The sequence below is a fragment of the Ascaphus truei genome, chromosome 2, assembly GCF_040206685.1.
Source record: "Ascaphus truei isolate aAscTru1 chromosome 2, aAscTru1.hap1, whole genome shotgun sequence".
Lineage (NCBI taxonomy): Eukaryota > Metazoa > Chordata > Amphibia > Anura > Ascaphidae > Ascaphus > Ascaphus truei.
The window spans coordinates 397,404,144-397,430,116 of record NC_134484.1 but is presented as its reverse complement, the minus strand read 5'-3'; the positions used below and the strand labels follow the sequence as shown (position 1 = coordinate 397,430,116).

Below are 25,973 nucleotides of genomic sequence, written 5' to 3'. Positions count from 1 at the left end.
CTAACTTACCTTGGCTCACGCGTCGCCATGGCAACGCGACATCAAATGACACCGCGAGGTCATGTGACGTCACGCTGCTATGGCAACGTGACATCATGACGCCAGAGCGGGGGTGAGGAGGGGCGCGGAGGTGAGGGACCACCGGCAGGGGGCGCAGGGAACAAAGTTTGCGCCCCCCTGATCTAGTAAATGCTGCCTGAATGCTGGTTTTAACACAAAAACCTGAGTATTTATGTGAAATTTTGCATTTGGCGCAGAAACAGGATAGAACCCAGAATGTGGGAACTTGGTGCGGTGTAGCCTAACAATGAGATCCTGTAATTTGACTAGTATATCAATATTAATTGTAGTATTGTTTATATAAGCTATTGCGAATCACAAAAAAACAATAGCATAGGATAACAAATATTGCAGCTAATGGATTCAAAATCGTACCAAAAAAGTGAAAAATATGCTTATGAAAAAAATATATGAATACCAGTTCACTCAGAATTGTCTCTATAGTAAAGCACAATTAAATACCTTGTGGTTTAGTATCCCAAAGTTCAAGCAGCAAGTTAACGTGACAATATGTAGCTTGGAGAGAAAATATCCAGCAGTTAGCACTGCTCTTACTGGTGGTAGTGTGGGGACCTTCACGCTGGTAGGACTCTGCAACCGGTCCACTTAGCTGATGTTAATCCCTGCTCCAGCGCCTCGGATCATTCGCCAAGTCGTCCCCTCTCTCACCAACTCTTCTGGCCGGATATCTCTCCACTTTCGCTACCACTGCAAACAGACAGGCTCCCTGATCGTAGCTCTCTCAATTTCAGGTGTGTTTGTAAATAGCCTGTTGTATCACCGTTTGCGTATCGCGTGGCATGCCCGTCAGCCTCGCTATGTTAGGTACACCGGCTCCACTTTTCCCGTCTCTCAACCCTCACTGGACAGACACCTGACGCGGGCAAATTAGAGTGTATGCACCAGTCACCGGAGCACCACTTCTCAGTATATCCAGCACCTCTCACCGCTGCATGCCTCTCGATATTGCATCAAGGCGTCAGTGGCCGACAGGTGTAGCCATTTAGCTTCAATAGGCTCTCAGTGAACAAGCTGCCTTTCAGTATAGGTGAGGAGCTCACCTCACTTAAATCAGGGAGGTGGTATGAGATGGTAATTGGGAGAGAAAAAATGACTAGCAGACGTTTTAAAATTTTTGACAAGTATGTATTGAAATAAACAAACAAATTGAACGTTGATAGTTTTGCAATAAACTTTATTCGTTTTTCTTAATCGTGGAGTGCCTGCTTCCATCATATACGTACAGCAGTACAACTGAATGCGGAACGAAACCATGCCAGGACCCAAGTTGCAAAACCTGCGCAATGCTCTACACAGCGGACACAATACAAATACCACACAGGAATCGGGAATACAAAATCCGAGGAATGTTCACCTGTTCCTCCAGCAATGTCGTGTACCTCATCATGTGCATGAAATGCCCAGAGGGCTGCTACTACATAGGTGAGACAGGGCAGGGGCTAAACAAGAGAATGAACCTGCATCGCCACAGCATCACGCGCGGAACAAGAGACAGTCCTGTCGGCGAACATTTCTCTGACTCTGGCCATAAGATGAACGATCTGAGGGTTGCCATACTCAAAGGTAATCTTAAAACACCGAAAGAGAGACGGTTGCATGAATACAAATTTATGCAACTGTTCGGGACACTTAGCAGTGGCCTAAACAGAGATCGAAATTTTATAAGTCATTACTGACACAAGTGAACTCTCTTCCCATGAGCGCTATAGGCCATGTCTGTACATACTGTGCTATATGTATGCACACACAGCTGTCTCTCACACATACTTATACTCCTTGTTTTTCCATCCCTATACACCAATAGGGACCACATAGTATCCACACACACTTTTAGTTATGCTACTAACTCTCACATTTCCACACCCACCCACACCATTTATATCCGCTCCCACTCCACACACACCTTTTGTAAAGCACTGTATATACTGTGGGCTCTCCATTCATGTTAATTCACACTGATACACATACACACTCTTTCATCACTTGCTGTCAGGAACCTTTTGACACCTCCAGCCATAAAACACATCCACACCGGGGGAAGGAACAGCACAGATAACATTCCAAGAGACACTGTTTTTAAGTATACCTTTTGCTTATTCATTGTAACATCGCCGGAAGAAGAGATCAGTGTATCTCGAAAGCTCGCACAAATAAAAGCATTTCGTTAGCCACAGAACGGTATCATCTATTTATTTTTTGATTATATATACAGGCATACCCCGGTTTAAGGACACTCACTTTAAGTACACTCGCGAGTAAGTACATATCGCCCAATAGGCAAACGGCAGCTCACGCATGCGCCTGTCAGCATGTCCTGAACAGCAATATGGTTGCTTACTGGCATTAGTAAACCTCAAATAATCTTATCAAGATTAATATATATATATATTCTCTGACTCTGGCCATAAGATGAACGATCTGAGGGTTGCCATACTCAAAGGTAATCTTAAAACACCGAGAGACAGTTGCATGAATACAAATTTATGCAACTGTTCGGGACACTTAACAGTGGCCTAAACAGAGATCGAAATTTTATGAGTCATTACTGACACAAGTGAACTCTCTTCCCATGAGTACTATAGGCCATGTCTGTACATACTGTGCTATATGTATGCAGATACAGCTGTCTCTTGCACATACTAATACTCCTTGTTTTTCCATCCCTATACACCTATAGGGACCACATAGTATCCACACACACTTTTAGTTGTGCTACAATCTCTCACATTTCCACACCTACCCACACCATTTAAATCCACTCCCACTCCACACACACCTTTTGTAAAGCACTGTATATACTGTGGGCTCTCCATTCATTTATATTCACACAGATACACACACACACTCTTACATCACTTGCTTTCAGGAACCTTTTGACACCTCTAGCCATTAAACACATCCACACCGGGGGAAGGACTAGCACAGATAACATTCCAAGAGACACTGTTTTTAAGTATACCTTTTGCTTGCTTCATTCATTGTAACATCGCCGGAAGAAGAGATCAGTGTATCTCGAAAGCTCGCACAAATAAAAGCATTTCGTTAGCCACAGAACGGTATCATCTATTTATTTTTTGATTATTGAAGCTCGGCTAACACGGTACTGATACCTCTACATGTATATATATATATATATATATATATATATATATAAAAACACAAAGGAGAAAGCGTGCAGCCCATAGCGTAAAAAGCGTAAAATTTAATACAAAAATAGAAGAGAGGGAAACAGTCTCACTCACAAACGAAAATGAAATACAAGCATTGAGTATATCACCACCACAATTCAGCACGGAGTCTCCTCCACAGCAAAAGATGAAGAATGTTGTCAGCTATCAGTCCAAATGTTCAGACCTCGTGGGGTACAATCAGATACTTCAACTGGAGGTTCTAAGTTGGTAGTTCCTCCAGATCAGGTCGATTGCCGTCCGCAACCAACACTGGGGCTCCTTGCAGCAGGAACAGGATCTCACCACGTCTGTTCCGTTCCCAGGTGATGACGTAATGCCGCCGCTGCTCTCCTGACGCGTTTCGTCAGTGGCTCTGACTTTCTCAAAGGATATCACCTGGGGACGGAACAGACGTGGTGAGATCCTGTTCCTGCTGCAAGGAGCCCCAGTGTTGGTTGCGGACGGCAATCGACCTGATCTGGAGGAACTACCAACTTAGAACCTCCAGTTGAAGTATCTGATTGTACCCCACGAGGTCTGAACATTTGGACTGATAGCTGACAACTACCTTGCATTGGAAGCTGCTTATCGGTTTGGGTCATTTTGGTTCCGTTTGCCATTTTTTGTTTTATAGCCACAATCAACCCCTCTCACTCCTAATGGTTCATGTCACACAACCCATTATTGGTTTTAAGTGTATATATTTATAGGATTTAATTTTATTCACATCATTAAGGTGTATTTCTTTTTAATTTATCTTTCAATCATACTTTGATTTATTTGTCAATCCCTTGTACGGTGAGTGTTTTCACGAATTGATCACCAGGCGCACGTATTTTTCTTTTGTTTGCTTGTAGGAGCCCCAGTGTTGGTTGCGAACGGCAATCGACCTGATCTGGAGGAACTACCAACTTAGAACCTCCAGTTGAAGTATCTGATTTTACCCCACGAGGTCTGAACATTTGGACTGATAGCTGACAACATTCTTCATCTTTTGCTGTGGAGGAGACTCAGTGCTGAATCGTGGTGGTGATATACTCAATGCTTGTAGTTCATTTTCGTTTGTGAGTGAGACTGTTTCCCTCTCTTCTATTTTTGTATTAAATTTTACGCTTTTTACGCTATGGGCTGCGCGCTTTCTCCTTTGTGTTTTTAGAGTTATCTGTATGTGGTTCTCCATCTGAAAGCTGCCCCAAAACCCATATAAGCACAATCATCGGATTGGACAATACAGGAGTGGATTAGTATACAATTAGTATACAATTCATTTTTTTCCCTATCATCACCTGTTGTTATATGTATAGACTTTATACTTGCTATTAGAGTAATTATATTTGTACTAACATTAAGTTACATATTACTATAGCTATTGGCGCTACTATATATATATATAATATATATATATATATATATATATATATATATATATATATATATACATATACATATATATATATATATATATATATATATATATATATATATATATATATAGCAAATGGAAATATAACTGTATATATATAGAATGGAAGCAGGCACTCCAGGATTTAGAAAAATGAATAAACTTTATTGCAAAACTATCAACGTTTCGGCTCGGTGCGGGAGCCTTTCTCAAGTTTTGAGAAAGCCGAAACATTGATAGTTTAGAAAAAAATTAAAGATTAGGGATACACCATAAATATGCAAAATAAACATTTTTATTGGCCCATGTTTCGGCTACCCACTGGAACCTTGATAAAGCCTTGATTTTTGTTGAATATGTATGGTGTGCCTATTCCTTTATTCAGGGGTGCACAACATTTTTCGTCTGCGACCCCCTGCCTAGAAGCCGCCAGAGAGCAGGTAAGAGACTATACAGAGGCCTCGCGTGCCACCACCCCGAAAATTTTTGTGCCCCCCAGCTTATGAACCATTGCCTTATAGGTACTCGGATAGCAGCACCTTCTCCAGCAGTCTGGAGAATTGAGCGTGTGCCCCAATACCTTAACACTATATATATTTTGCACTTACTATTTTATTGTAATTGTTTTAATTCTTATGGATCTATGTTTATGTCTATAGGGCATGTGGGATTTTACTTTCTAAATCATAGTACAGTAGGGCCCCGCTTCTCCGCGCCCCGTTTTTCGGGGGGATCCGCTGATACAGCGGTACCGAGAAGGGGCCCGCCATGTCTGCACATGCGCAGAACGGGGAAGTCAGAGGTCGCGCATGCGCAGAACGGCCGGTTGCCGAGGGTGCACATGCGCCGAACGGAGTTGCGCTTGTGCAGAAGGGGGGAATTTCCGGTTTGCGAATACAACGAAAATCGCCGGTTCCGCTTTCCGACGATTTTCGCTTTGCGGCGGGCCCCGCATGCCAGGGGCCCTCCTGTATGAATGCTCTTTCATCCTCTAGTTATTCTTTGTATACACACCGGCCCACATTTAAAAGCTTCTTTAGGGGACGTTTAGCATAAAAATGCAGCAGATTGCTAATAAACTATATTGGCTAATAGATTTTCTAACAAAAAAAAAAAGTAATTACTCTTTCTGCTAAAAATCAGACAGTCTCCTTCTAAAATAGTTGTACAATAATGTAACCCTTTTGCCGGCAACGCCCCCTGGCAACAACAGGATAAACACTGGTGCGTGCCGTTTCATGCTCCCTCTCGCCTACACCACCCCCGTCTCCGGGACGTAATCTGCTGGTGACGGGATGATGTCACCAACGCAGAAACCTCAGACGTCACCCCGCTCTCTGGCAGGGGCCGATCACACACCCGGCCGCTCCTACCTCCCCGCGGGTTAACCCTTCAGTCTCCCGGGCGGTGCCACCCGATGGGTCGGTTGGTCGGGCGGGGCCTCCGCGAGCACCAGCAGCTTTCACAAGTCGCTGACTGGGGGCGGCGGCGGTTACTCACTGAGACCCCCTCCCCCGCCACTACAGACACGGGGAGATTGCGCTATATAACGGGGCGTGAGGCAGGATCCGCTGTGCACACAACGCAGGCACCCGCTTCACACAGAGCTGTCACATAACGATGTGAGTGGCACCGGTGTGTGTGTGTGTGTGTGTGTGTGTGTGTGTGTGTGTGTGTGTGTGTGTGTGTGTGTGTGTGTGTGTGTGTGTGTGTGTGTGTGTGTGTGTGTGTGTGTGTGTGTGTGTGTGTGTGTGTGTGTGTGTGTGTGTGTGTGTGTGTGTGTGTGTGTGTGTGTCGCTGTTTTTTGTGTTCTTATTACGGTGTTTCTCGCAGGAAATGGCCATCACGAAGTCCGTGCTGAATGTGGCCGTCTTCTCCTTCGGGGTAGCGATCGGGTTTGTTTTCTGCTACGTGATCTTCAGCCTGGTCCTGGAGGAGAAGGGGGAGAGCCCGCCTGACATCCTGCACAACGACCCCCACGGGAGGCACGCGGGGGGGGAGGCGGCCCGCGGGGATCAGCTCGCGGGGCAGATGGACTTCAACGCAGATGCCCAGCAGCACAACGGTAACGCGGGGGCTTTGCAATCCCGATCCGTGAACGTTTCGTTTCTAACAGGCTGGTTTACTGCTGGGGAAAGTATAGTAAGACTTCTAGGGGTGTCTGGTATTCAGTATTCTATTGTATGTCTTTATATAGTGCCATTCATGTACATAGCGCTTCACAGCTGTAATATACGTGACAATCCATATAAATAAGAAATAATATAAATAACACATGAAGGGAAAAAGTGCTTCAGACTTAAAAGTAACATTTAGGTAAAGGCGTCCCTGCTCCGAAGAGCTTACAATCTAATTTGTTGGTAGGAAGAACATAGAGACAGTAGGAGAACGTTCTGGTAAGTGCGTCTGCAAGGGGCAAAGGTTAATGAGAGGTGTTAATTATCAGCCATGGAGCTACTCGTATGCATCGTTAAGCAAGTGTGTTTTGAGGTGGGTCTTAAATGTGGATAGAGAGGGGGCTAGTCGGATATGGAGAGGAAGGGCTTTCCAGAGGTGTGAGACAGTCAGTGTGAAGGGTTTAAGGCGGGAGAGGGCATTAGATACAAAGGGGGTTGAGAGAAGACATCCTTGAGTAGAACGCAAGAGTCGGGATGGTGTATAGTGAGAAATTAGGACTGAGATGTAAGGAGGAGCAGAAGAGTGTACAGCTTTAAAAGTGGGGAGGAGAATTGAGTGTGTGTGATACAGGATTTGGTAAGAAGCCGGGAGAGGGATTTCAGCAGGGGAGACCCTGAGACAGATTTTAGGAAAGAGTAGAGTGATTCTGGCAGCAGCATTTGGGATAGATTGTAGGGAAGACAGATGAGAGACAGGAAGACCAGACAGCAGGAGGTTACAGTAGTTGAGACAGGAGAGAATGAGGGTCTGTGTAAGAGTTTTTGCAGTTGAGCAACAGAGGAAAGGGCATATCTTTGTTGTATTGCGGAGGAAAAAGCGACAGGTTTTAGATATGTTTTGAATGTGAGCGGAGAATGTGAAAGAGGAGTCGAGTGTGACCCCTAGGCAGCGTGCTTGTGCTACTGGGTGAATGATAGTACTTCCAGCAGTAATGTGGAAGGAGGCAATAGAGCCAGGTTTGGGAGGAAGTATGAGGAGCTCTGTTTTTGCCATGTTAAGTTTAAGTTGGTGGAGGGCCATCCAGGATGATATAGCCAAGAGACATTCAGAAACTTTAGTCTGTACAGCAGATGTAAGGTTAGGGGTAGAAAAGTAAATTTGTATGTCATCAGCATAGAGGGGATATTTGAACCCAAGAGATGTGATTAGGTCACCTAGAGAGAGTGTGTAAAGAGAAGGGGTCCCAGAACAGAGCCCTGGGGTACCCCCACAGAGAGATCGCTAGAGGAGGAGGAGGTGTTGGCAAAAGAGACACTGAAAGGAGAGATAATAGGAGATCCAGGATAGAGCTTTGTTATGAATACCAAGAGTATGGAGAATGTGAAGGAGAAGAGGGTGGTCCACAGTATCAAATGCTGCAGAGAGGTCGAGTAATATGCGCAGAGTGTAATGACCTCTGTCTGGCAGCATGGAGGTCATTAGTTATTTTAGTGAGGGCTGTTTCAGTGGAGTGAGCAGTGTGGAAGCCAGAGGGTCTAGGAGAGAATGTGTTGAGATGATGGAGCAACGAGAGAATATAAGACATTTTAAGGAGTTTAGAGGCAAAAGGCAGGAGGGAGACAGGTCGGTAGTTCGAAAGACAGATAGGGTCAAGCTTGCTGTTTTTGAGTAATGCTGTTTGAAGGAAGAGGGAATAATAATGTATAAAGGAATAATTTGACACACAAGCAATGGAGTAATTATTCAGCTGCTTTTTACTAATTAGTAAGATGCAAGCCATACCTAGAAAATATGCTCACATGACAGAAAAAGATATTGCAAACCGATATATTACCATTTTTATATGGGCGTAGCATAAAAACTTATAAACATTTGATTGGATAGAGCAATACATGTGTGGCAATGTGTTGTTACTTTTAATTGATTGGTCAAAGAAGGAGGTAAGCCAAGGTCGTCTGTAGAAAAATACTGTGAACAACACTTTTGATTCCCAGTCCAGATGTAGATAAGAAAGTAATGTCCAAGAGTAAAAAAACTGAAGAAAGCAGCTACAAAATAGAAGATTTTTGTACTCATTCTTAAAGGGACAGTTACACATCCTTTCAGGTATCATGCTTTGGTAACATGACGAGGTCTCTGGGGCACTTGCTTCTCTGTTTGCCAGTAATGTATGTGTTGGTATGTCAGACAATTCTAGGCTTGAGACAGGTTAAAAAATTTTTTTTAAAAAACAGCCTCTTTCTGTAAGTAACTTGGAAGACTGCAAAATGGGCAATGTTTCTCCATAATGGCTTTGAAGGTGCAAGGACACACCTATCTGAATTGTTATGCTGAATCAATATGCTTCAAAAGGAAAGCACGGTAATAAGACGTTTACATTAATTGTTTATAAATGGGGAAATCATATCGTAACAGCACTGAACCAGCACGAACCCACAAGCGAAACCAGGTCGTATCCTTCTGTTCTCATGCCCCATGGCTTCCTAATATACATACACCAGCATACAAAGGGGATTTATGTACGATCCTTATACTTATAGGCAGTGTTCGACAAATCACCTAAAAATCTACTCGCCCAACCAAAAAATCTACTCGCCACCTAGTTCCGCCCCTAGTCCCGCCCCCAACCCAACTTTTAAATAAAATATATAAATAAAATACATTTAATAAATTCCTAGTCAGAACAACATTCGTTTTTGACATAAATGTATTTATTGTATTACATTATACTACAATTAGTCGTGTGTGTGTGTGTGTCAATGTCGGATCTAGAAATAAAAGCCAGATGTGAATGACTAGTTTCCTGAACCCCTTAACCAGTGTCTGGACGTCGGCGCTTCACAGAGAGACAGACAGACACACACACACACACACACACACACACACACACAGAGAGAGCGGCACACACACACACACACACACACACAAACACAGAGAAAGCGAGAGAATGAGAGTGCGACAGAGAGAGTGCGACAGAGAGAGTGCGACAGAGAGAGTGCGACAGAGAGAGTGCGACAGAGAGAGTGCGACAGAGAGAGTGCGACAGAGAGAGTGCGACAGAGAGAGTGCGACAGAGAGAGTGCGACAGAGAGAGTGCGACAGAGAGAGTGCGACAGAGAGAGTGCGACAGAGAGAGTGCGACAGAGAGAGTGCGACAGAGAGAGTGCGACACAGGGAGAGGGCGACACAGGGAGACGGAGAGGGTGGGTCACACAGGGAGAGGGTGACACGGAGAGGGAGGGTGACACAGGGAGCGGGACAGGGTGACACAGGGAGCGGGACAGGGTGACACAGGGAGCGGGACAGGGTGACACAGGGAGAGGGGGAGGGTGACACAGGGAGAGGGGGAGGGTGACACAGGGAGAGGGGGAGGGTGACACAGAGAGGGGGAGAGGGTGACACAGGGAGAGGGAGAGGGTGACACAGGGAGAGGGAGAGGGTGACACAGGGAGAGGGAGGGTGACACAGGGAGAGGGAGAGGGTGACACAGGGAGAGGGAGAGGGTGACACAGGGAGAGGGAGAGGGTGACACAGGGAGAGAGGGAGAGGGTGACACAGGGAGAGAGGGAGAGGGTGACACAGGGACAGGGTGACAGGGAGAGGGAGAGAGAGGGTGACACAGGGAGAGAGGGAGAGGGTGACACAGGGAGAGGGTGGGTGACACAGGGAGAGGGGGAGGGTGACACAGGGAGAGGGTGGGTGACACAGGGAGAGGGGGAGGGTGACACAGGGAGAGGGGGAGGGTGACACAGGGAGAGGGGGAGGGTGACACAGGGAGAGGGTGACACAGGGACAGGGAGAGGGTGACACAGGGAGAGGGTGACACAGGGACAGGGAGAGGGTGACACAGGGACAGGGAGAGGGTGACACAGGGACAGGGAGAGGGTGACACAGGGACAGGGAGAGGGTGACACAGGGACAGGGAGAGGGTGACACAGGGAGAGGGTGACACAGGGAGAGGGAGAAGGTGACACAGGGACAGGGAGAGGGTGACACAGGGAGAGGGAGAGAGTGTGCCACTCACAGACACCCACTCTCACTCAGACAAACTCACACACACACGCAGTCTGTCACTCACACACACAAACACTCACCCGCAAGGCAGGGGGTCGCACATGGCAGCAGTGGGGCCTCCGCACGGCAGGAGGGCCTCTGGAAGGCAGGGGTGGTCGCATATGGCAGCGGGGGCCTCAGCACCGCAGGAGGGCCTCTGCAAGGGGCCGGGCCCCCTCCAGAGGCGGACGCCGACGCCGCAGTATTCCCTGATAGAATGGAGAAGGGCCGGTAGGGGATTTCCCCTGCTTAGAGCAGGGAGAGGCTCAGGTTAGGGGATTTCCCCTGCTTAGAGCAGGGAGAGGCACGCGTGGAGTGAGGGGGGGGGGGTCACGGAGGCCGGGAGAGATTGGTGTGAGGGGGGGGTGGTGGATGGCCCGATGGGAGGGGGTGGTGAATGGCCCGATGGGAGGGGGTGGTGAATGGCCCGATGGGAGGGGGTGGTGAATGGGCCGATGGGAGGGGGTGGTGAATGGCCCGATGGGAGGGGGGGGTGAATGGCCCGATGGGAGGGGGGGGTGAATGGCCCGATGGGAGGGGGGGTGGATGGCCCGAGGGGAGGTGAATGGCCCGATGGGAGGGGGTGGTGGATGGCCCGATGGGAGGGGGTGGTGAATGGCCCGATGGGAGGGGGGGGTGAATGGCCCGATGGGAGGGGGGGGTGAATGGCCCGATGGGAGGGGGGGTGGATGGCCCGAGGGGAGGTGAATGGCCCGATGGGAGGGGGTGGTGGATGGCCCGATGCGAGGGGGGGCGGATGGCACGATGGGAGGGAGGGGGGGGGTGACAGATGGCCCTGCAGGGGCCTGAGGCGTGGAAGGTGCTGGCTGCCGGAAGGGGGAGGAGTGGAAGCGCTGAGGAGGCAAAGTTGCTGAGAGAGCCGGAGGCGGGGTAATCTCCCTCAACAACATGAATCCACCTCCGGCTTTTCTTTTTTTTTTCTCCAGCGCGGGAAAAACAGCAGCGCGAGCGCGGGAAATTTAAAAAATACACGTGTGCTGCTTGGGCCAATATTTACTCGCCCGGGGGTTAAATCCACACGCCCCGGGCGTGTAAATGTATATAATTGTCGAACACTGCTTATAGGATAGCCTGGGACGTAGTTTGGCGGGAGCATTGGTTATTTATACATGCCTTTCCCCTCCTACCTATGAGCGGGGCACTGGTTTTAGCTACATATTAGATACAGGGATCGTGCTTAGATACACTATATTGGTTCCATTGATACTATATCCACAATTAGACCTTAGGCTAGAGATTACTGGACTCTATACATAAGGAAGATAGTAGCTATATGGTTCTTACCTGGTCTATGAGTCTGCCTTTGATGTCTGGTATATTTTGTATACATATGGACAGTGTTCGACAAACCTATACATTTGCTCGCCCCGGGCGAGTGGATTTAACCCCCGGGCGAGTAAATATTGGCCCAAGCAGCACACGTTTGGTACTAGGTGGCGAGTAGATTTTTTTGTGTGGCGAGTAGATTTTTTGGTGATTTGTCAACCACTGCATATGGATATTCACCTATTATTATGGTTATAACGGTTTTTACTCTTCTACCGTTCTCCTCTCCCCTGTCTCTTTGCTACTAAAGAGACAATTATAGTGTTATTAGATTTAGACTTTAGGTCTCTCCACCCGTTCCCTGGTTTTTTATCCATTGTTATTGTTTCTATTTTTGCATAGATGTTTAATAAAAGATTTTAGTTATATTTGTGAGTGGCTATATAGGGGTTACACCCTAGGATTGGATTTTTCCCAGCCCTCTTATGTGAATAGCGAGTGCACATAGGTTCTTTTTGTTGTCTATAGAATAGTTTAACAATGAGGTGGCCAGGTTAATAATGAGTAAGTAAGTCTCTGTAATCCGGACAAGGCTACACATGACCAGTTTGTTGACATTTATATTCGGGTGACAAGTTCACTGCAAAGTATGCTTTTATTTTTCTGTTTGCTTTGTTTTCTTCGAAAAATCTGTTTGTGCTTGTGATGAGTGCAACAAGGGAAACATTTAGTTAGTTTTGATTTGTCCTATTCTAACCGGCTAAAATAAAAAAATATTAATGATCATTTTGGCTTTTCATATATGGTGCAGTGGTTTAGGTCAGGGGTGCTCAACTCCAGTCCTCAAGACCCTCCTCAACAGGTCAGATTTTAAGGATAGCACGGGTGGCTCAATCAGCCGAAGACTTGCATATATCGCCACCTGTTTTGAAGCAGAGATATCCTTAAAACCTAACCTGTTGCGGGGGGGAGAGAGGGGGTCTTGAGGACTGGATTTGAGCACCCTGGTTTAGGGTATTATCGGCATTTTACTACAAGCTGATTAGAAACCGGAGATTAATATTAAAATGTTAATGAATTACTTTCAGATGAGGACACAGAAACAGCTGATGATCTTTCAAAAAAGGTGAGAATCCTATGCTGGGTAATGACGGCGCCTCAGAACCTGGAGAAGAAGGCCAAGCATGTTAAAGCCACTTGGGCCCAACGGTGCAATAAAGTTTTATACATGAGCTCCGAAGAGAACAAGGACTTCCCCACGGTGGGATTGGATACTAAAGAGGGCAGAGACCAGCTTTATTGGAAAACTATTAAAGCCTTTCAGTATGTACATGACCATCACCTGCATGAAGCAGACTGGTTTATGAAAGCAGATGATGATACATATGTTGTTCTGGATAATTTGAGATTGCTGCTGTCAAAGCACAAACCTGAGGAACCTATTTACTTCGGGAGGCGATTTAAGCCTTATGTAAAGCAAGGCTACATGAGTGGAGGAGCTGGTTATGTGCTAAGTAAAGAAGCTTTAAAGAGGTTTGTTACTGCATTCAAAGAGGAGAAATGTTCACACAGCTCTTCGGTGGAAGATCTCGCTTTAGGGAAATGTATGGAGACTATTCATGTCCTAGCTGGAGATTCCAGAGATAGTATTGGAAAAGAAACATTCCATCCCTTTGTCCCAGAACATCACCTTATCCAGGGTTACCTGCCAAGGACTTTCTGGTACTGGAATTACAACTATTATCCTCCAATTGAGGTAAGATACTGGTTTGCCTGTAGTTTTGAATAAAATGAAAATGTATTCAGTAGTGCACAGAGTTCAAGGTGAATTTCATCCTGCTGTCTATCCCTTTTTATATCTAAAGCCCTCTCCCGCCTACAACCTTTCTCACTCACTGCCCTATGCCTTTGGAATACCCTCCCCTCAATATCCAACTAGAACCTTCTCTCTCCACTTTCAAGGCCTATCTTAAAACGCACCTCTTTAACGAGGCACATGGGTAAATCTGATGGCAGATACTATACATCTCATTTGCATTGATCCTGACCCCTTGCAGACGCATTAACCAGAAAACCCTCCTGTCTGTAATTTCTCCCTACTTACCACTTGGATTGTAAGATCTTCGGGCAGGGACTACTTTTCCTAATGTTTTATGTCTGAAGCGCTTATTACCATTGTTATATTATGTTGTGTATTACTGCTGTGAATCACTATGTGGATTGATGGTGCTATATAAATATATACATACATCCACAACTAGTGACAAACGAATCTGCCTGGCATGTAAGTACTGTATACTTATATCAAGGGCTAAGTGTCTGGAAATAATGTGTTTGCATCTGTCCACTATAGGATTTCAGGAGCAGTCCAAGCGGACATTTCTATTTATGGCATTGAAGCAGAGGATCTAATGAGCTGAACCACATTGATTTCAGCACCGGGAGGCCCTCTGCTCCCTGAGATTTAATGAAAACACAAGCGAAAGATTCCTCCTTGAATGCACTCAGAAAGGTTAGTCAGAGTGATATGGTTAATACATTAAAAAAACCTTTTAATCACATATATATATATATATAAGTTAAAACCATGTTTGTATAGAGGGGGATGGTGTAAATAGTCCAGGACCAATCCCTACTGACAGACCAAAAAGATCTTCCTGAATAAATAGGCGGAAGATAGTATAAATAACAATACACCACCTTAATGTGGGCTCGCTAACTTAGAGAATCACCAATGTATAGCTTCAGACTAGGAAACCTGTCCCGTCTAGGGAAATCCTATTGTCAGTAAAATCAACAGACCTGAATAGATACAGGCTGTTGATACTAGATCTGAAGGGGTGATAAACTGAAAGCCGACTGGTCAAATAATAAGGACCTGTGTAATGTCAATAGACCACATTAAGTATAGATGTAAGACAACTCCAGAACAGGGTGAAGTCATCAAAAAAAATGAAAAATACTACATAAAGTGAATACATAACCACATACAAAAACAATCTATAAATATAATATACAATTAATAATAAACTACGTGGCTTGATGGTGTTGAGCTCTGCGGAGGGCAAGCACAAAGTGTGCTCCGCTAGTGCCCTGAGGCACGGTTCAAAGACCGTATCCAGTTATAGCCTCAGAAATATGTTAATCAGTTAGCGCAGAGATCACTGAATAGAGTCTCCTAGATTGGAACCACTGACTATAATGGCACACGAGACACCAGTCATATATAATCATCAGTACATGGGGTATTGTCCACACTACATATTTAACAGTGTTGTGTCGCCATAAGTATATAATACCCCAGACTAGGTCTCTATTTCTGAGGCTATAACTGGATACGGTCTTAGAACCGTGCCTCAGGGCACTAGCGGAGCACACTTTGTGCTTGCCCTCCGCAGGGCTCAACACCATCAAGCCACGTATTTTATTATTAATTGTATATTATATTTATAGATTGTTTTTGTATGTGGTTATGTATTCACTTTATGTAGTATTTTTCTTTTTTTTTGATGACTTCACCCTGTTCTGGAGTTGTCTTACATCTATACTTAATGTGGTCTATTGACATTACACAGGTCCTTATTATTTGACCAGTCGGCTTTCAGTTTATCACCCCTTCAGATCTAGTATCAACAGCCTGTATCTATTCAGGTCTGTTGATTTTACTGACAATAGGATTTCCCTAGACGGGACAGGTTTCCTAGTCTGAAGCTATACATTGGTGATTCTCTAAGTTAGCGAGCCCACATTAAGGTGGTGTATTGTTATTTATACTATCTTCCGCCTATTTATTCAGGAAGATCTTTTTGGTCTGTCAGTAGGGATTGGTCCTGGACTATTTACACCATCCCCCTCTATACAAATATGGTTTTAAATATATATATATATATATATATATATATGTATGTGTGTGTGATTAAAAGGTTTTTTTAATGTATTAACCATATCACTCTGACTAACCTTTCTGAGTGCATTCAAGGAGGAATCTTTCGCTTGTGTTTTCACTATTATCTTTATCCTCTTTTGCACCAGTATTTGGTTTTACTCATCGACTTATTATTCATTATTTTTGCTGATGCGGGAGCTCCCCTTTACCTTTTCCCTTCCCCTCTTCCCCATTCCTTGATCCCTGAGATTTAGGCCTCCATAGGGGGGCCGGTAGTGCAGGAATATCTAAATGTCCAGCGTTACGAGGGCTAATGGGAAGCCGTGACTTCATCCCTTGCGGCTTTCTATTGGGCACTGTACAAGTCCAGCTGTTTTCTGCTCTATGGAAAATGTGGGACCAAAATTATATATAATATAATGTTTTGTTTTCTAAAATATTGACTTATTTTGCTAAGTGAGCAGTCGCTAAGTCTTTGCCTGTCTTATTCCCTTGTGTTACGAAGAACATTTGAGGCACTCTGTTACCTTTCCCTGTTCTCTTTTGACAAAACTGGTTAAACCAAGTGAAATATTGTTGTATGATCTTAAAGCTGCAGTCCAAGCAATATCCTACATGTGTTTTTGTTTTTTTAATCAGTTCTGTACTATGAGAAAATACTTGATGCATTCTTTTTAAACAACTCTGAATTACATTTTTATTGCATTATAATGTAACAAGCATTTTTTTTGTTTGTTTCTATAGTAACCATTTACAGTCACATCCCCTTCCTCTTCTGAAACGGGCTCTGGCACGCCCCTTTTTTGAGCCCTGCCCTCTCCATCAGTGCATCAATTGTATCTAGTGACTACCTGGGCACATGATCTTCCCCACAGAACTTTGCATCTTTGGGCCTCTTCTGCTGCACTGACAGCCATTTAGTGAACCCCCGAGTCGAATCTTCACTGATCGATCAGGAACTTGGCTAATTACTTATCATTGTATTGATGCACATCTAAAAGGGGAAAGATAAAAATTAAAAAAAACAGCCTTTTGGACTGAGAAAGCAGTGCCCCTTGTAGTTATATATAGAGATATTTGTTTGTCTTTTTGGTATAGTAGCTTTCACTTAAAATGCTTTTATTTTTTTGCCAATCCAGTTTAAGGAAAGCGGTGTCCAACGAGATCACCTTGTTTGCCTTGAACAAGCATATTTACATACAAGCATATTTACATCATCATGAAGGTTATTTAATGTGTGACCTGAATGTTATTACTAAACCAACCGGTCGTTCTTCTTGGTAATACTTACTAATGACTCAGGAACTAAATGTCACTTGATGTGCTTCTGAATGGGATTTTTGTTGTGTTGAAGATAAAGTACTTTTAGCAACACCCATTCTTTCTAAACAAGTCTTCACATTGCAGTAAGTCGTGGCACTCCTTGTTTAGACAATGAACACACGTGATATATTTATTCATTTTTTTTTTTTTTTTTTTTTTAAGCTTCCTTATTAAATTCCAAGCAGGAAAGTTGATGGGGGGTCAGGGAGGAAGTAAAGGTATTTCGTTTTTGTTTTTATTGGAACATGATACTTGAGTAATTTTGTTCATTAATTAATGAAAAAATGTGCCAGTTTAAATGTATTTATTGGCTAGGATTATTCTTTTATTTATTTTTTTCTAATTTGGCAGAACCAGTGGACTTTTTTTAGTCTATACTTATTCTGATGACTCGACTTTGTCCTCAACATCACAATAATGAGGTGAAAGTTTGACAGTAGACGTGATTGCTCTTTGTTACAGTGGCTTACATATAATTTTATAGTATTCACGTTGGTATAATGTGTTGTGTTTTTTTTTTTTTTAAAGGAAATGTAGTAACCAAAGTCATGATGTAGACGCTTATTGCAAATGGAGAGGCTAGAAAATCTGGCACACCTGTGGGTTGTATTGTACAATGGTCTTTGTTGCATATAGATACAGGTACCCAGCCTGATCAACAATTACACGCTACCCAGTTTAAAAAGAAGTGCATCTAAACAACACCTATTGATGCTTTTATATGCCTTTTCCACAGCTGTTAAACAAGACCTGGATTTTGGGGGGCGGCTCTAGGCTCCTCTGTGCTACTATACAGTGTGTCTGTGTGTATATTTCCTGCAGATCTGTGGCCCCAGCCAGTTGAGTTAAATATTACAACCACCCTCCCATTTTTCTTTTCTTCTAATCTTTATTCCAAGAGTGGCCGTCATTCAGGCCTGCCTGCTACTTAGGTTATACAATACGCTTGCGCAATAAATCCTCTCCATCCTATCTTTTTATTTGTCTGGCGGATGCACACACTTTGATAATAGAGCAGTGGTTGCTGACCCCCAAAATGTTAAACATTTGACATTTTTCTAAACTATTTCAGTAGAGCCTCTAAGGAAATACATTTTTGTTAGAAATACAAAAAGGAAAATGAATTCTATTTGGTGGTCAGGACTTCCCAAAGTAATGCAACCCTGTGCATGATATTTAATTTGAGTGTAAGGTTAGCTTTATTTCCACAATAATAGATACAAAATTCCAATGCTACAATCAGTATGACTGTGTATATATAATCTGTTTGTCTTCTCACAAGTAAGGTTAATTTAGTTAAACCCTTTGGCCAAAGCATTATATGTCTGCAGTCACGTCACTGCAGGTCCTAAAACGGAAAATTCTAATTTACCTCTGCAATGGTTGAAGAAATGTTGCAGGAAACCAATCTTTCACAGGTGCATGAAAAAAACCTGCTGCTTAAACTCAGGGAGGAGGAATCACTAACCTCCAACCAGCTCTTGCCAGCTGTGCACAATCACTGCTAGCTCTAATTAATATATTTATTAATAATTTAACAATCCCACTCGCTGGATTCTGTGAAGCGGTGGCAGAACTGACTCAAGACAGGAGCAGGAGAAGACCATCATCTCAGCAGGAAGCATTAGATGGTGAAAGGCGGGCGGCGGAAGCAGGAGAGTATTCAGATCCATGTGAGCAGCAGGAGAAAAGCCGGATACGATTCGACCCGGAAGTCTTCAGTGAATTTACTGAAGACTTCTGGAAGTCTTCCGGGTCGGATTGTAGGGGCGTGCTCCTACCCGGCTATTCTCCTGCTACTCACATGGATCTGAATACTCTCCTCCTGCCGCCTCCGCCTGCCTTTCACCATCTAAAGCCTCCTGCTGACAAGGTGATGGTCTTTTCTCACCTCCAGATTCTTCTTCTGCTCCTGTCTTGAGTTAGCCCTGCGCCGCCCACCTAAGCCAGGTAAGTAAGGGGGGGGGGGGATGAGTGGATAACCAGTGCTTTTTTTAATTTATTTTTTATAATGATTGAGCACTGTATATATTTGTGTCAAAAGGAGTGCTATTGGGTGTGACCAAATGTATTCAACAAAAGACAGACATTTCCAATATGACAAAAAAAAGTGTGTATGTATTTTTGGGGCATATTGGACATTTCTGTCTGTACACATTTGGTCACACCCAATAGCTCTCCTTTTGACAAAACTGTATATGATATGGTGAGTGTTGGGATTACAGATTGCAGGGATTGTGTATGCTGGCTTTATATCCACATAAATGCCGACAATATATACAAATGTGTGGTATAGCCACCCAAGTGCGCTTATGAAGCCTTGGGGTTTTACATTTTCGCTCTGTGATTTTCTTGCAATCAGGTCAATATTGTTGTCCTTTTTTATTTTGACTTGGTTCAATGTAACGTGTGGTGTTTTAAATTCTGCCTTTTCCCCCCTTTCCTTTTAGGGCCCCGGCTGCTGCTCTGATCTGGCAGTTTCTTTTCACTATGTGGACTCAACAACTATGTATCAATTAGAATATTTTGTTCATCATCTCCGACCTTATGGATACAAGTTTAGATACAACCCTGACGCACTGAGAAATCCAATAGAGCAAAATGTGAAGGAAGCGGCTGATGAAGTAAAAGGTGTAAAAGCAATGGTGTGAAACCCCGAGCATTTACGGGGAAGAAAATGTCACTTGTGCACTGAAATTCATTAATGGCCACCATGGACCACGTACAATTTTTCTGTTGTACATGTTCTAACTTATCTCTTTGACTCCTTTTTCTGAATGACCACATGTAAAAGTTTTAAATTGATTTTAAAAAAAAATGTGATGGTTTGTATCCATTTTTGTGATCATGAATAATCACAACTGGGGGAAAAAACGGTATTGACAGACAATCAGATTGGTACATATGGGGATATCTGAGCACAACATTTATAAAGTATTGATAAATACTGCTAACAAACATAAATAAAAGTTGACAAAATAAACCGAACATAAGTTGCTATACTTAATTCCCCGTTATTTAGACGAGAGCTTTGTCTTGGCCAGTAAATCTGTCCCTTGTCTCCTGTGTAAGTTAGTGTGCTCCCACGGCTTGTCCATTTTGGGTGATTTTGGCTTCATAAAAAAAATGTCTTGATACACAATCATAAATTATTTGCGATTTTGTATTTCAGTATTTATTTTGTGGTACTTGGAGGCTTTAGCATATTTCTGACACAAATGGGCATTATTAAAGCTTTAGATTTCAGTTTGGGTCTTTTTTTTTTTTGTAACGAAAAAGGAAGTCATCTTTTTACATGGGTAAAATTAAGAAGCCTTATACTATATCTTTATTTATTTTTTTAATCTAGTGTTACTAAAAGATCCCATGGCATTTCCAAAGACTTTGGCAGTTGTTTGAAATGTTTCTCTTCAACATTTGATCACTCCTACAGTATCTTACACAATCTTAGATAGAGGTTTGATATTTGAGCAGTCAAATCTTGGGCTGCGTCACCCGTGCCACGGACTTTTAATTTGTCTCGGCAAGCGCACGCCACGTGAGCGTGGCCAGACAGACTTAAATTGATTGGTTGGCGCGGTCAGCGGCAGCATGGATTCAGCCTAACGCTTAACAGTGGTTTTACATCTAAGGATTATAAAAGCTTGGGGGCTGCAACATATTTAATTTAACCACTTAATCCCTTTCAAACGTGTCCCAATTTAGCTATACTTTCAGAAGAGATGTGAGGTTATAGTAGGACACTACAACCACATTACTTTACTTTAGCTCTGGGTATTAATCCATGCATTATATTGAGTACTTGTTAGCATTGTCTAACAACCAGCAGAAAACTGATATTTCTCCTGATGGTAGTTTGAGCAATTGCAGGACAGTTTGACTGAAATGTGTAATGAAAATGTTGGGGTCTTTATCACTGTTATTTGGCAAGTATCCAGTTGGGATATTCGACTATAATACCTGTTACCTTGCCATTTTTAATGTAATGTACACGCCCAGTTAAGTCTGCACAAATTTCATTTTTATTTTATTACTCCTGCTCCCCCCTCCAACCTTAATTCTTCCAATTGACTTTTTGTTGTTACACTTGTAACTTGCCTGTCCTATTTTTAAGGTGCAATCCCATAAAGCACCAACGTGAACCAGTTGGTCACGTATTTATAAGGATATATCTGAAAACCGTGAGCCAATTTTAACGATTCTTTTTCAACTTCGATTCCTGCCATGGTGATATGTAAGTTGTGAGGATTGTCCATTTCTCTATCTTCAGCCTTTTGTTGCGTTGTGTTCATCTGTACATAACCTCTGCTTCTACAGTCAAGTGTTCTGCCCTTCTCTTTTTTTTTTTTATTCTGACCAGAAAGGGTCATCCAACAAAAGGTTTATGACTACTCCCAAATTCAGCAAACATAGGCAAAAATGGCAATTGAGGAGCAAAAAAGATAACTGTTTTAAGTGCAACATTACATCTTCTAAGGGCTCGTTCAGGCTGCCAGCTGAGGACTCGGAGGGAGGGCGGGAGGCAGGCAGTGCTGGGAGTTTGCTGGGCGACATGTGATTATCCCCCAGCAGACTTTTCAGCGTTGGGGAGGGGGCGGGGCTACAGACGGCAGGGTAAAGTATCCAAGCTGCAGTCATGAAATCATTCTGAAGAATGATTTCATTGGCTGCCTTGGTCCCTGTGACGCTGCTTCAGCTCCAAGAAACAAAATTTTCGTTTACTGAAGCTGTCGTCAGCAGCAACTCCTGGCTTCGGAGGCAGGGCAGTAGCTACCCTGACAACAAGTATTCAAATTGAATACTTTGTTGCTCACGGCAGCACGCACGTCAGCACGCCCTGCCCCCGAAGCCAGCACCCTGAACGAGGCCTAAGAGATCTCTGGTTCAGTGAAAAAGCAACATGAAACAAATGCTACATATACAGGTGCCCTGACGAGTATTCTAAAACTTGCCTTGGAAAATCTGGGGCAATCACCAACAAGATCCAGGTACATGCTGCAACATTTCAGTGACATTTCTGCAGACAGACTAATGACCCATCGGATTAACACAGCAGGGGTTCCTGGCAGTCCCATTCAGTATGAATGGGACTGCCAGGGACCCCCGCTGTTAATCCGATGGGCCATTAGTCTGTCTGCAGAAATGTCACTGAAATGTTGCAGCATGTACCTGGATCTTGTTGGTGATTGCCCCAGATTTGTTTCAGAATACTCATTGGCACTACAGTATATAACCTGTTTCTTGGGGTGGTAGTATGGAGAATTACATTTATACAAAAAAGGCCAGCCTTAAATTCTTCTATACATAATGAACAGTATTTCAGAATAGCAGAAGGCCACAGGGGGAGTCCAAATGTAAATTTTACTTTGTGAAGTCCTTTTACACAGGCAGCCAGTAATTATTGTTTTTACTTTGGATAATTACAAAATATTGAGGTGTGTGTGTGTATGTATGTATGTATGTATGTATGTGTGTGTATATATATTTCTTTTTACGAAGTCTTAACTTTTTTTTTTCTCTTCACGCAATCGTCACAAAATATGTTCTACTCTAAACTTATAATTATTACTTTTTTGTGTTTTGGCCTTTGGCACTCCAAGGAAACCATCCCATTCTATTTAGAAGTTAACAGGCCTGATCTTTCAAGGCACAAAAAAACATTTTTTTTGGAGTCTCCATTTTTTTTTTAAGAACAGGTGCTTAATATTGTGAGATGGTTATATTTTTTTGTGTATCTTCATCACAATTTAATTGAAAAATATTTTGCACTGAGGTGGCCTTTCAATCTCTTGACCAATTAATATCACAGAGGTATTAAACCTAGAGGTTAATTATTTTTTTTAATTTATTTTTTTAAAGCCCTGACATTAACATTTTACATTTGCTTTTAATCATCCTTTATGTAAATAAGGGAATTATTTCATGTGATATTGTTAATTTATCATAGTATTAAATATGAATGTTCAATCCCTGGTAATGGAGTGTGTGTGTGTGTGTGTGTGTGTGTGTGTGTGTGTGTGTGTGTGTGTGTGTGTGTGTGTGTGTGTGTCCTATTGGCTTCACTATAACCATGCTTAAATGTGTGTGTGTGTGTGTGTGTGTGTGTGTGTGTGTGTGTGTGTGTGTGTGTGTGTGTGTGTGTGTGTGTGTGTGTGTGTGTGTGTGTGTGTGTGTGTGTGTGTAATGTAACAATCCTATTGGCTTCACTATAACCATGCTTAAAGCAAATGATTTTAAAGGATATGATTTTTGTTTTTAAATCAACATATTCCTTTTGGGAAGTGGGACAGGGGTTCTAAATAGAGGAACGTTTTATTTATCAATAATTTGCTCTACCCTTAAACCCAATAACAAGTCCTAATTAGATATCTAATTAAGGTGAGGGAGAGAATCGCTTTGCTTGTGCCAACTATTTTTGAACACCGTGATACCAGATAAAAGGTAGTTACTAGAGAAAATCAAATCCCTGCCAAATCTCACTTTACCGTGTGTGTTACAAATAGAGCCAGCTATACAGATTTAACCTCTTAAACATGTAATTATATGATGGCCCGACCCTTTCAAATCAATTGCCAATGGTTTGGAGGTAAATCTAGGTTGATAATTATGTAAGTTGCAATGTTTCAATCTAATGAAATATTTAAATCCATTGGTAAGTCGATGTGTTTTTCTTAAAGTTCTAAAATTGAAATACCAAATACAATTTAGCAGGCATAATTGGCACACATTAATAATCTGTGTCATTAGATACTTGCACCATACAGTTTGCAATGAATCTAAAGTTTCTTCTAGTGGAAGTACAATATGAATTGAGCAGGTGTCCATGAATCCATTACTGTACTTACAATGGCTGCCCTGCCCTCTCGGGATAGTCCGGGAAATGCAAAATTCAAGATAGTAACCATTTTACCTCTTTACCTTTTTGAGTACCAGAGGACCACTGGTGTTTTATGACACTTGCCCACGTACTTGCTTGGTGTAGCTATCAAGTGGCTGCCGGCAGGCCCCCCAAAGACGTGAACAGAAGTTGAGGATATCCATCTGGAAGACGAGCGTTTGTTGCATGATGTACCCTTGAGTGCTGGCCCTTATAACGTACAGGGTATGTCTTGGGGCACTTAGGGGGTTAGAACCAGTTTGTAAAATTGTTGAATGTTTAGGGCACTGAGTTTTTAACATAAAATTAAGCAGCCGTGAAGAAAAGTAAATACTGTACTCTGTCTTAATATTGATAGACAGTTTGGCTACCAAAAATCTCATTGGTTGAAGAATTTATTTAAAGATCTATGACGTGTTTGCTGTTTTTTCCCCAAACGTAATTACTTATTTTGGGGGGAGGACGGGGAGAGATTTAAAAAGTCCTTTAAAAAATATATATTTTTTTTTCTTTTTTGTATTTAAATAAATAGTGCCCTTAATATTCGGCACACTGACTTGGTAAAATATTTAGTAAGACGTGCCAGGGTGTATAAGCACGATAGTATAGTTACATTGGTTCAGCATTACAAGGAAATTTCAATGCATGATGTTAGACTTGCTTGACTGTATTAGAATTATTGACCTCTTTACATGTAACTTTTTATATATGCTAGACAGGCAGCACTTTACGGGAAAAGAAGTATAAAACCAAGCGTGGCACCACCAATTATTTCATTGAATTTCACAAGGAATATGTTGGGGTTAATTTATGTATATAGATATATCTACAAATAAGCGACCGTTTTATCTTGAATTTTCATTTGAAAATGGCCCAGACGACTGCTTTAGAGTATATAGGACTTACCCCTTAATCAATCTTCTGTTGAGAAATCTGCTCGTTTCTCTGAAACGTTACACACGTTTCTCTGAAACGTTACACACGTTTCTGCGGTTTCCTTTTAAGATATTCTTGCCTTTTTTACTTCGGAAAAACAAATCGCACAGCCAACCACAACTGTTTTTTGTTTCTTTTTTTTCCGTACCCTATTATACATAGAATCTTTTTGCACTTTCTTATTGCCTATAAAAATATTATGATCTGTTTCATTAAGTAATATGTAGATGGATCCTCTTATATTGTGGACTTTATGCTCAACGCATGAATTACAAACACCGTATTTTGTGTATTTATATAATTGTTTACTGGTCCTCACGAGAGGCGCCAGCAACAAATTGAAGGTTGTGTTGCCCATCCGACATTGGAGAAAGTTAAATTAGAAATGATGGTATTACTGTTTGATGTAAATAACTTGTAAGAAGTGGTGGAAATACCTGAAAGTAAGCTTCACTTTTTAAACCTGAACCCCTTGTTACACTGACCTGATCTATAAGTAAATGTATTTGTATGTAAGCTATTCTTGCTTGATGTACCACTGTTTTTATTGTATCATCCTTCAGCATTTATCATATCTGCCTTTTTACTTCCAGGATTCGTTATAAATACCAGATATTTTCTGTATTTTGCACTTTTTATGTAATTGTGATTTTGGAGTTGTTGAAGTCGAGTAAATTGCTATGTGGAAGAGAGGGAGTTTCACTGAAGTCCGTTTTTGCAAATGAATGCACATTGGCGTGAATGTCAGTTTATGCCAGATTAGGTGCTTGGTGGGCAAAAAATATACTGTACTGTATATATGTGTTCTTTTTCAGGATTAAAAAAAAAAGTGCTAGTTGT

The 25,973-nt window shown here is 42.6% G+C and overlaps 1 protein-coding gene across 2 annotated transcripts; it reads left to right on the top strand.

The window, feature by feature from the left end:
• The first annotated feature begins 5,951 nt into the window (after positions 1-5,951).
• On the top strand, positions 5,952-23,476 carry C1GALT1 (core 1 synthase, glycoprotein-N-acetylgalactosamine 3-beta-galactosyltransferase 1). Of its 2 annotated transcripts, XM_075587277.1 has the most exons (4): positions 5,952-6,275; positions 6,487-6,718; positions 13,200-13,867; positions 19,771-23,476. In XM_075587277.1, exons 2-4 carry the CDS (start codon positions 6,490-6,492, stop codon positions 19,969-19,971), a joined length of 1,098 nt encoding a protein of 365 aa, XP_075443392.1. In that variant the 5' UTR covers positions 5,952-6,275; positions 6,487-6,489; the 3' UTR covers positions 19,972-23,476. The 2 variants fall into 2 exon arrangements, with proteins under 2 accessions (XP_075443392.1, XP_075443393.1); XM_075587278.1 differs by lacking the exons at positions 5,952-6,275; positions 6,487-6,718 and adding an exon at positions 9,014-9,132.
• Positions 23,477-25,973: the final 2,497 nt, after the last annotated feature.

What these genes read in the sequence shown, in the direction of transcription:
- C1GALT1 (XM_075587277.1), top strand. Translation starts at nt 6,490, where the DNA reads ATGGCCATCACGAAGTCCGTGCTGAATGTGGCCGTCTTCTCCTTCGGG. An exon ending in AGATGCCCAGCAGCACAACG is followed by an intron (nt 6,719 to 13,199) that starts GTAACGCGGGGG and finishes AATTACTTTCAG; the next exon opens with ATGAGGACACAGAAACAGCT. An exon ending in ACTATTATCCTCCAATTGAG is followed by an intron (nt 13,868 to 19,770) that starts GTAAGATACTGG and finishes CTTTCCTTTTAG; the next exon opens with GGCCCCGGCTGCTGCTCTGA.